We start from the raw sequence: 11,857 nt of genomic DNA on the forward strand, positions 1-11,857 counted from the left end.
TATACATATATCCCCATATCTCCTCCCTCTTGCGTCTCCCTCCCTCCCACCCTCCCTATCCCACCCCTCTAGGTGGTCACAAAGCACCGAGCTGATCTCCCTGTGCTCTGCGGCTGCTGCCCACTAGCTATCCACTTCACGCTCGGTAGTGTATATATGTCCATGCCTCTCCCCTGCTTTGTCCCAGCTTCCCTTTCCCCCGACTGTGTCCTCAAGTCCGTTCTCTACGTCTGCGTCTTTATTCCTGCCCTGCCCCTAGGTTCATAGTACTGGTTTTTTTGGATTCCATATATGAGCACATAGTATTTGGGATGAGACAATAGGTCTAGCATTGACTAATAAGCTTTGCCAGAGTTACCTGCAAGGTCCATCACTGAAAGCCACATGGGATGTGACTCTGTTTGCTGGGTGGCCTGTAATGGTGTGGGGTTTTGTCAGAGTGGTATTTTCCCCTTTCATTTTTTTTAAAGGCTGGGTAAGATCAATTTCCTACACTCCTGGCACTCTGGGTCTCACAGGAAGAAGTTTGGAGCAGATAATAGTTGAGTGAGATCAGATTCCACACAGTATGAATTATTTTTTCTAGGTTTTTTTTTTTTCCTGGACCTTACATCTTACACTTCTCAGCAGTACTTCCTCCACCTGTGGTTTTCTAATTCTTTAACTCCTTTCGATCCTCCCTTCCCCTCCCCTAAAATTTTTCGAAAAGCTTAGCTGCAAAATAAATACAAGAGAGCTTATGTAACAAATATGCGTAGGATCCCATAATCAAGTTCAGCTTTATTGTGCCATGTTTTTATTTTTTTATTTATTATTATTTTTTTTTTGTGGTACACGGGCCTCTCAATGTTGTGGCCTCTCCCGTTGCGGAGCACTGGCTCTGGACGCGCAGGCCCAGCGGCCATGGCTCACGGGCCCAGCCGCTCCGCGGCACGTGGGATCCTCCCGGACCGGGGCATGAACCCGTGTCCCCTGCATCGGCAGGCAGACTCCCAACCACTGCGCCACCAGGGAAGCCCGTGCCATGTTTTTAAAGTGAGAATTTGCTCTGAATCCATGGCCAAATAGGCATTAAATGCTTTTCAAAATGAAATTGCTGGGCTTCCCTGGTGGCGCAGTGGTTGGGAATCCGCCTGCCGATGCAGGGGACGTGGGTTCGTGCCCCGGTCCGGGAAGATCCCACATGCCATGGAGTGGCTGGGCTGTGAGCCATGGCCGCTGAGCCTGCGCGTCCGGAGCCTGTGCTCCGCAACGGGAGAGGCCACAACAGTGAGAGGCCCGCGTACCGCAAAAAAAAATAATAATAATAATGAAATTGCTGCACTCTGTTACTTATCATTAAGAGACTTTGTTGTTTCCTACAACCTTCTAGACATGCATGTTGACATATGGACATTGTATTAGCTAATACAGTTAACTAAGATTTTATCAATTGTGCAAGACTTGGAGAATGTCTGTTTATCGAATCAACCATGTAAATTTACATTCTGAAGCCACGCGGATGCTTTTCAGCCGGGAAAAGCGATAATGACCACACTGTGTGCTTTGTCTCCCTGCAGGAGTTCATCTTTATTACGTCGGAGGCGAGGTCTACGCCGAATGCCTCAGTGACAGTAGTATCTTTGTGCAGAGTCGGAACTGCAACTACCATCACGGATTTCATCCCACTACTGTTTGCAAGATCCCTAGTGGGTGTAGTTTGAAAATTTTTAACAACCAAGAATTCGCTCAGTTACTGGCACAGTCTGTGAACCATGGCTTCGAGACAGTCTATGAGCTCACAAAAATGTGTACTATTCGCATGAGCTTTGTGAAGGTAAGTGAGCGCCGATTCCTCTGGTCAGGGTTTAACGCACTTCCACGTTATATGTAAATCTGTATCCTCTTGATATGTGTCCATAGACACCAACTTATGATCTAGACATTTTTAACCTTTAACAAGGATGTCAACTCTGAGGACAGTATCATTGGAATATAGGAGTGTTTATGTTAAATGTTAGTAGGAGCAGGCTTTAATAACTTTTCCTTATTCAAGTAGCACTATTTTAGCTATTGTAATACTATTAGAATATGTTATTATGTATATATATAAAGTATATGCTTTAGATGCATGGTTGTCTTATGAGATCAGTTCTTTTTATTTTTTTGTTTATTTATTTTTTGGCTGTGCCACGTGGCTTCAGGGATCTTAGTTCCCTGGCTAGGGGTTGAACCCTCGCCCTCGGCAGGGAAAGCGCAGAGTCCTAACCCCTGGGCCGCCAGGGAATTCCCAGAGATCAGTTCTGTAAACGCACCCCTCTTTTTTTTTAATGCTATGCCTGTTAGTACTTTTAGGATGGTGACACTTGTTACTTTTGTTTCAACAATAAGCAAGTGGTCTTTTTTTGTGTGTGAAAGTAAAAGTTCATCACACTGGGATTTATTTTTGATTGGTCAGTTTTTTAGTGGTTCCAGTAAAGCTTGTGATTTTCTGTTTGTTTGTTTTTTTTTTTCCAAACAACAGTAATTTATTCTCAGGTACGTATGGGTGGGCAAGGGATGTACTGATCTAGTATGAGTGCCACTGGGGGTGGCTCTCTCCTATATGACACTCATCCTTTTTTTTTAACTACATCTTTATTAGAGTATAACTGCTTTACAATGTTGTGTTAGTCTCTGCCATACAACAAAGTGAATCAGCTGTACGTATACATATAGCCCCATATCCCCTCCCTCCCTCCCACCCTCCCTATCCCACCCCTCTAGGTGGTCACAAAGCACCGAGCTGATCTCCCTGTGCTATGCAGCTGCTTCCCACTAGCTAGCTATTTTACATTTAGTAGTGTATATATGGCAAGGCTACTCTCTCACTACATCCCAGCCTCCACCTTCCCCCGATTTTCTTATATTCAAGAGTTAATAAGGCCCTTGCCTCAGCGCCAGGATTGTGCTGTGAGGTGCGAGGAGAGTGAAGGTTACGGACATTGCTCACAAGAATTGATCTCTTTTTTGCCTCCTCTTCTGCCTCTGAGAAGTAAAAAGTTTTAAGATGCCATCGAAATGGAAAAAAGAAACTCATATGTCTGATTAAATTTATGAGTCAGAAACTTATTCTAGTGGCTGACTGACTTGGCTCTGAATCCTCCAAGATAGATTTTCCTCCTCTGTTACTCTGAGGAACAAAACTAATTATATATTTGGGCGAGGCAATCGTCTTTCCTATCCTCTCTTCAGAAGCTCACAGAACTTGTTGTTAAACCTGTTCTGTGATGTATTTATTACAGAGGGTAACTTTGGAACCTTACTTTGTTAATCATCCTTTACGTCAAAGATATTTTTCCCCGAATATCATTTTTTCCCTACTTCTTTGAGTCACATTAGCAGATTTTCAGTGTGTTTTCTTGAAACACAATTCAACAGTTTCTTATAGCTGAGTCCGGAACTTTTTAGTATTGAAGGAGGTTTTTTTTTTACCTTTTCAAGAGGTTTACCTATATGCTATGTACCTATGAGACTACAAAGAGCTTTCTCATCCTTTACTAATGTGCACTGTTTAATTTTTGACTTAGCATTTTGACTGAAATGAATTTTAAAATGAGGACAGTGACTTGCCAGCATTGTTTGTGTTTGTTGTTTTTGGGTTTTTTTTGTTTTTTGTTTTTTGGTTTTTTTTTTTTTTTGCTGTACGCGGGCCTCTCACTGTTGTGGCCTCTCCCGCTGCGGAGCACAGGCTCCGGACGCACAGGCTCAGCGGCCATGGCTCACGGGCGCAGCCGCTCCGCGGCATGTGGGATCTTCCCAGACCGGGGCACGAACCCGTGTCCCCTGCATCGGCAGGCGGACTCTCAACCACTGCGCCACCAGGGAAGCCCGTGTTTGTTGTTTTCATTGATACGGAGGAAAGCAGACCTCTTGAGAGTCAGGAGATCCAGGTTCTAGTTCTGTGTGTGTGATTAAGGCCCCGGGATTCCTTCCTGATCCCCACGTTCGTTATCTTTAAAATGGGTGGCTGCAGTTGGGGAACTGTGGTGATCATTACTGAGGTCCCTTGATAAGTCTATTGTTATTGAAGGACCACTCTAGGAGAATTTATGACTCTAATGCTCCAATTGGCTTTCTCCTCAAACTTATTTCTTATGGATTACCCAATCAATTTTACACATTTTTAATTATTGACTTTTACACAAGTAAAAACCACCGTTACGCTGATTAAAAAGTGTTTATAATGCAAAGATATGCATTAAAAATGTATTAGATTTCATTTATTCAGCGAACATTTTTAGCACCATTCCAGAGAATTAATACAAAATGAAAAAGCACCTAAAGTCTCTAGCTTCAAGATGCTGATGGCCCAGTCTGTGTTTAATTATAATATAAAGTGGTAAGTATTGGAAGGAAGGGTTATACAGGCTATAATGGACACAGCTAGGAAGCTGGATTTGGAGAGTTAAAGATAAACATGTTATTTTAAACCCCCTGCTGACATGATAACGGGCAGCTACTTTATTGTACGTTAGCAACAAAAAATTTACACATGGTACAACATTTTCTTTATTATCATAAGGACTGCATACTTTGCCCTTTCACACTTAGCATCTTAGAGAAAGGATATAGAACGTTTTACTAATATTAATAGCCAATTTTGTACTATTTTTAAAAGATGATCATTTTTGGACTTTAATATAAAACACATACTTTATAAATTATTTGCACAGTAAACTCCGCATATCTGAAAAACCCAAGTCATTTCAGCTGAACAAGTGTTTCTAGAGCTTCTGCTTTGTGCCAGTCACTGTGCTAGATGTTTGAGATCAAAGATAAATAAGATCTGGTCTCTGCCTTCAAAGAACTTACTATCTAATGGAGGAAACATGCACATAAATCTTTTGATTAAGCTTAGCAGTTTGTTGATATATGTACAAATGCATGGATGTTTATACATACGCAGTTCATGTATCACAACTTTCTCCTGAAAGTTCTGATATTTAGATACATTTCTTGAAATTCTGGGGGTAGGTAGATAGCAGAGATAAATAGAACCTGGCCTTGTCTGACACCCTCAGGAAACAAGGGTTTATCAGGACCTTGTATGCCATCCTCCACCATCCCAGTGAGGTTTTGATCTCTGCAGTGGCAAAACTGTTTTTCTCTTTTGTACAGGGACTTGCTTCTGTCAGCTTTCATGTCCTAATTCAGTAATCCTGAAGGTGCCTGGCAAGCTACCCTCTTGTACAGATGATTCAAGGCAATGGCTAGGTGTTACTAATTGATTCAAGGCAATGGTTAGGTGTCGCTAATAGATTTTTGGAAACTTACGTGCTCCTGCCAGTTTTGCTTAGAGACTGAAAGGTCAAGCTCTGTGTTTATAGAGACTTCAGTGGCTAAATAGGAAGAAACAGAATGTCAGTTTGTCTTACATACCTTTTTCCTTATTTTCTTGATGTTGAAATGAGAATTTAACATCTGTCACAATATTATCGGTGAGATAATGGGCAATAAAAATGAAAGTTAGAAAGTGTCTTTATTACAACAGCCTTATAATGTAGTTTAAAACGTTCATTCCCCAAGACCAGTACTTCTTAATCTGGAACCCATGGATGGCCTCTGGGGAGCCGTGAAATTGCCTGCCAAATCATGTGTGCACATTTCTGCACGTTTGTCTTGTGGAGAGAACCGGATCTTTAATCGGAGTGTCTGGTTATGTGAGCTCTTTTTACTTCATAAGTGTAACCACTGAGTCAAACAAGTTAAATGACCACCTCCCATGTTGTTTCTAGGGTTGGGGAGCAGAATATCACCGCCAGGATGTTACTAGCACCCCCTGCTGGATTGAGATCCATCTGCATGGCCCGCTCCAGTGGCTGGATAAAGTTCTTACCCAGATGGGTTCACCTCATAATCCTATTTCCTCTGTGTCTTAAAACGGCCTCGGGTTTCTGCCTCTTGAGAACTATTGAGCCTTGCATGTACTTGAAGGATGGATGAGTCAGACACCATCTGAACTGACAAAGGAGCCTTGATAATACTTGACCTCTGTGACCAACTGTTGGATTCAGAAATTTCAAAACCTGGGTAACATGCTGTTGATATCAAGAACCTGTTTAGTTTACATTGTAACATTCTATTGTAAAATCAACTAAAATGCATACTTTTAGCAGGACTTCGTGTATAGTTAAAGGAGAGATGGCCAAGCCAGGGACAAATCATCCTTTGGGAAAACGGTCCTAAGAGATTCTGTTGTGGTCGGCACTTTAAGGTCATCGTTTGGCAGAAGCTGAGCATTAATAGTCTTTCTGACGTGTGTTTTTATCAGGTTTAGAGCCCACGTGGGGTCTTCTCGCGTGGGTGTTCATAATATTTTAAAACTATTTGTTTAGCAATGGTTTTTGTTTGTTCGTTTTTTTTAAGTAAAGGTTAATCTTGGTGATATACATAGTAATCTTTCTAAAATTGTATGCTGACCATAATGCTGTCAGAATAATGTTAGGCATATGCTCTTTGCTAAATATATATGTACAGAATATTTGGAGGTTAAGAATTGATTAGATTAGTGGATTTAGGAGTATTGGAGGGGGCGGGGGGAGAGGGAAATGACAAATGTAGAATATACTGTAAAAATTCAGTTTGTTGCTTTAAAGAAACAAACTGATGCCTGGATTTTGCTGTGTTTCAATTTTTTAGAGATTTTATCCTACCTTTTTTTTTTTTCCATCTTCTGTCCTATCCTCTCCAAAAAACAGTTATACAGCTGGTTAATTCATATAACTGTGAGAGCAAATGAATAATTCCTACTATTCTGAAACTGACTACCTGTATGTTTCAGTACCAATTGTATGGAGTGCTTGAATTTAATAAGGGGTTTTTATGGAGTTTACAATACAGAAATAGGCTTTAATTTTCAAGTGAATTGTTTGCCAAACCTAGTAACTCTGTTAAATATTTGGAGGATTTAAGGAACATCTCAGTTTAAATCCATTTCAAACTTTTTAAGTTTTTTTGTACTGTGTTTGGTTTTATTTTTCTTCTGCTAATCTTTTATATTCACTTACGCTCTCGTACATTGAGTACTTTTATTCCAAAACTAGTGGGTTTTCTCTACTGGAAATTTTAAATAAACCTGTCATTATTGCTTACTTTGATTAAAAATTTGTTGTTTCCTTTCTTCACACACAAGATTTTAAGATTAATAAAGTTCACCACTCTCTTGAGAGATTTTTCTCAAATATTCTTTGCCAAACATAACAAACTAGATGACTGAGAACCTAAATTGCAGAGACAGGCTGAATCATGAAAAGAGCAGAGTCACTTTCAATCAGAAAAGAAAAGACATATGGAACTTTAAAAATTAAGGAAAAGCTAACTTGCACAACCTGGAATTCTAGATCTAAACATACAAGCTTTCTCGTGTGAGCAGTGTCAGCAGCAGCCATTCTTGGTGGATGCCTCTCAGTCCACCAAAAGTCCCAATTTCTAAACTTCAGATGAGGATGCAAGGGTGAATGTGAAAGGATGTAACATTGGGCCAAGAAGGAGAACTAAAACTGCAGCAAGACAGGATGATCGCATCTGCATCTACTTGTGACTGGGATGAGCCCATCCTCTCTCTCTCTCAGCCCCAGCTCACCCCCAAAATGGAGTTTGCCCACGAAGGACACAGATTTGGGGAGACTCAGATTCTTCCCTGGCCACATAGATGCCACTGTTGCTCCTGTACATTTTTGTACCTCTTTCCCAGAGGTATTTATCAGCCCCTTCTACTTCCCAAACTATGGCCAAGCAGAAATTTCTGCTACATCTTGCTGTCTCCAAAAGCATCACGGTGTAAGTGTAGAAAGCCCTGAATGGAGGACCTCTGTTATAACACACGTTCATGCTTTGCTAGGGCATTTCACTTCTGTGAACCTCTGTGCCCTCATCTGTAAGATGGAGATAATGTCCTTGTGTCTTCATCACAGGTTGAGGGGAGGATCTATTGGAAGAAAAATGTGTTTGAATATACCTGGCAAACATAACTGCCATGCAAGTATGGGCTCACTCTTTCCTTTGACCCCACCCCCGTCCTCTGTTTTCTCATTTACCTGCTACCATTCCTGGCACAGGTGATCTGATACACAATGGTGATTGGTGAGCTGTGATAAAAGGAGATTAATAAAACTATCAGGCTTCAGCAATGAAGTATAACTGGAAATTGTCTAAGAATAAAGAACTCAGGTCAGGATTTCTCACCTTGTTCCTGGTGGACAGCTATGTTTTGCTTTCCCCGAGTTCCTAGGGCTGCCTGCTAGGACAGTTATGCAAGGGGTTAATTGGTGTAGCTATGCTGGCAGCCAGCTTGGAGATCTACCAGGTGAAACCCCCAGATTGTCCAAGAGATTGAAACGTACTGGGTCCACGACCCTAGGAGTTGGCAGTGTGGTCCTCATACAACTGCAATTATTTGTATTTTTGGTGAAATCCTAGGACTGTTGTCATCAGCCATAGGAGGCTTTTAAGTCTCCTGGAAGTTTTTAATTAAAGGAATGAAAAAGTCAAAGCAACCATTTGTTTGGATTACTAGAAAAAATTGAAGCTAGTTCAAACAAACAAAAAAGGCAATGTGAACTGTTTCATAGTAGACATGTTTTCTGCCCCTAAGAAGGCACTAGGTGGGATGATTAGAAGTGGAGGCCCTGAAGCCACTGCTTCACTTCAGTGCTTCATAGAATTAGACCTCCAGCAAGTTTCTGAACTTTTCTGCACCTATTTCCTCATCTGTAAAAACAGGCAATGGGACTTCCCTGGTGGCTCAGTGGTTAAGAATCTGCCTGCTAATGCAGGGGACATGGGTTCGAGCCCTGGGCCAGGAAGATCCCACACAGCATGGAGCAACTAAGCCCATGCACCACAGCTACTGAGCCTGCACTCTAGAGCCCGTGAACCACAACTATTGAGCCCACATGCCACAACTACTGAAGCCCGTGCACCTAGAGCCCGTGCTCTGCGACGAGAAGCCACCGCGATGAGAAGCCCATGCACCACAACGAAGAGTAGCCCCCGCTCACCGCAGCTAGAGAAAGCCTGTGCGCAGCAACAAAGACCCAACGCTCCACAAAAAAAAAAAAAAAAAAAAAAAAAAACACAGCCAAAAATAAATAAATTTATTTTTTAAAAAACAGGCAATAAAGCCTACCTCATGGGTTATCTCAGAGATTAAGTCCATACATTCAAAGCACTTAGGGACCTCTCAATGAGTATTAATACTACTGATTAAATATGGCTCAGGAGACAATCCAAAAGGAGTTCAATTCAACAGACATTTGAGGAAGACTTACTTACCTTTAAGGCAATTATTAATAAGCACAGTGGGAAATCCTGACCTAAAGGATTTTACAGCTCAGTGAGAGAAACCCGAAGGGAGAAAACTAGCAATTTTTGAGTGTCCACTGAGCCAGGCTCTGTGACTGAAGTTTCCACACATTGTCTTTCATCCTCACAAGGATGTGTCAGCTACAATGTCCTTGACTCATGTCCTTTTTTTTAATAAATGAGGAAACTAATTCAGAAGCTAAATAACTTGTCCAAAGTCACCTAGCTAGGTAGTATGGGAATCACAATTTCAATTCTGATCTGATTTAAAAATCGAGAGTTGGGACTTCCATGGCAGCCCAGTGGTTAAGACTCTGCGCTTCCACTGCAGGTGGCACGGGTTCAATCCCTGGTCGGAGAACTAAGATCCCACATGCCACGCAGTACAGCCAAAAAAAAAATTAAAATCTAGAGTTAATTCCATTATATTCTTACTCTTGTCAGTTTGCAGACATGTAAACTTACTATAAAATAAGGCAAGGGCTTCCCTGGTGACGCAGTGGTTAAGAATCCACCTGCCAATGCAGAAGACGCGGGTTCGAGCCCTGGTCAGGGAAGATCCCACATGCCTCAGAGCAACTAAGCCTGTGCACTACAACTACTGAGCCTGCACTCTAGAACCCACAAGCCACAACTACTGAGCCCATGTGCCACAACTACTGAAGCCCGCACGCCTAGAGCCCGTGCTCTGCAACAAGAGAAGCCACCGCAATGAGAAGCCCACGCAGGGCAACGAAGAGTAGCCCCCGCTCGCCACAACTAGAGAAAAGCCCATGCACAGCAATGAAGACCCAACGCAGCTAAAAATAAATAAATGAATAAAAATTTTAAAAATTGTAATAATAAAATAAGGCAAAATGAAAAGCATAGAGGAGAACAGAGGAGAGAAAAATGTTCGGACACGGCTGAGTGGAGATCAATGAAGGTTTTAGAGAGAGTGGTGTTTAAGGTTGAACCTTGAAGGACGGAAGCATTTTGAAACTTTGAGGCAAGAGAACAGTCTGAGTAGAAGTACGTGTGACAGTCACCTGTTGTTTGGAACACCCCAGCATCTGCCCACCAATTTCTAAAGACCCATCTCCAACCCACAGGGTTACTGTGGGATTTACCATACAGTATAATGTGATGTCCCTTCTGGCTACTGTCATGTGGTCCAGGCAGGGGCCTGTTCTGGGACTGGAAATAAGGAAGAGCATTTTTCTGTGCCTGGCTGAAGCTCTGGTAAACCTTGGGAATTGTCTCCTGCCATCTCTTCTGCTACCTGTGCTGGAGACAAAAAGTGAGAGAGAGAGGGTTCTCAGGGAATCCTGGTTCCTAGGTCTAGGATTTCCCAAGTGCTGCCATGTTCCTGTTCTTGGCTATCCTGGGACACACCAGAACCTTTAGGGAGAATCCCCTCTTCTGCTTCATGTAGTTTGATTTGCATTTTTGTTACCTGCAAGCAAATGTGACTTAAGCAATACAAGTAAGAACACACTTGACTTTTTAAAGATAGATCATTTTTATAGGTAATTTAAACCAAAGCAGTTCTTGTTCACGCAAGATTCTAAAAGTCCAAGAAAAACAGAAGAAACAAAGTCACCTGTACTAACCCTTGATAAGTAAGTTTATCCTTGAACTAGGTGATTATGATAACCTGGCAGAGAGATACTCAGCAGGCTATAGGAAATTCAGGTCTAAAGTTTGGTCTTATTAGAGAGATGACGATTGGCTCCATTTGGTAAGTAGTTACTGGCACCAGTCCTGTGCCAGCCACCATGCAGGATGATAAAAGTAAACGAATCCTCAGCCCTGCTCTCAAGGAGCCTGCACTCTATTGATAGAGTCAGACAAGTGAATAGGCAATGACACAGTGCTGTGACAGCGAGGGGCCCAGAAGGGGATATAAACGGGGCCAGAAGAGTAAGGGAAGACTTAGAACAGGAGATGGTGCCTCCAGGCTCAGTCTTAGTGTGCTGGCTAGGAATGATATGGGCATGGGATGGGTGGGGAAGGTTGTGTGCCAGGCAGGAGGGGCAGAGGGTGGGAGAGCCTGGCACCTTTGGGGGCAAAAATGCAGTGCAGCTGGAGTGTAGGGCAATTTGCAATGGTAAAGGAAACAATGGAGGGGAAAGAAGGGGCCAGGTCATTGAAGATCTTGTGTACGTAACACTAAAAATGGGATTTCCCCCCTAGAATGTTAGCTCCTAGAGATCTCAACCTAGAAGTGGTGATGACAGTCCAGAGTCCAGGAGAGAATCTACAGTGAGGCATACACACAAGGAGCAGAGAGGAGCTAACGATGTAGAAAAGAATCATAGAAACCAAGGGGAGCATGTCAATAAGGGTTTAAAGAACGACATGAAGAGAACAGATGCAGAAAGGGGAGAACTTAGAAAAGGTTTACGCTTGGTACTTAAGAAGTCTCTGGCGACCTTAGAAGTTTTGGGGCGTGGAGCACAAAGCCAACAGATAAGTGTTAGAGAGTCTGGACTAAAAAAAAATGGAGGCAAAGAGCATTGAATCTAGAAAAGTTGAGTGGTGTGGAGAAGAC

At 42.3% G+C, this 11,857-nt stretch overlaps 1 protein-coding gene across 2 annotated transcripts in view; it reads left to right on the forward strand.

The window, feature by feature from the left end:
* Positions 1–7,095, forward strand: part of SMAD1 (SMAD family member 1) — a 79,392-nt gene extending 72,297 nt beyond the window's left edge. For both annotated transcript variants that reach the window (XM_060115889.1, XM_060115880.1), the window contains 2 exons: positions 1,560–1,816; positions 5,757–7,095. In XM_060115889.1, coding sequence (XP_059971872.1) covers positions 1,560–1,816; positions 5,757–5,900 — 401 coding nt within the window. In that variant the 3' untranslated portion in view covers positions 5,901–7,095. The remainder of the gene's footprint in view (positions 1–1,559; positions 1,817–5,756) is intronic.
* Positions 7,096–11,857: the final 4,762 nt, after the last annotated feature.

This window comes from Mesoplodon densirostris, chromosome 1 (genome assembly GCF_025265405.1).
Source record: "Mesoplodon densirostris isolate mMesDen1 chromosome 1, mMesDen1 primary haplotype, whole genome shotgun sequence".
Lineage (NCBI taxonomy): Eukaryota > Metazoa > Chordata > Mammalia > Artiodactyla > Ziphiidae > Mesoplodon > Mesoplodon densirostris.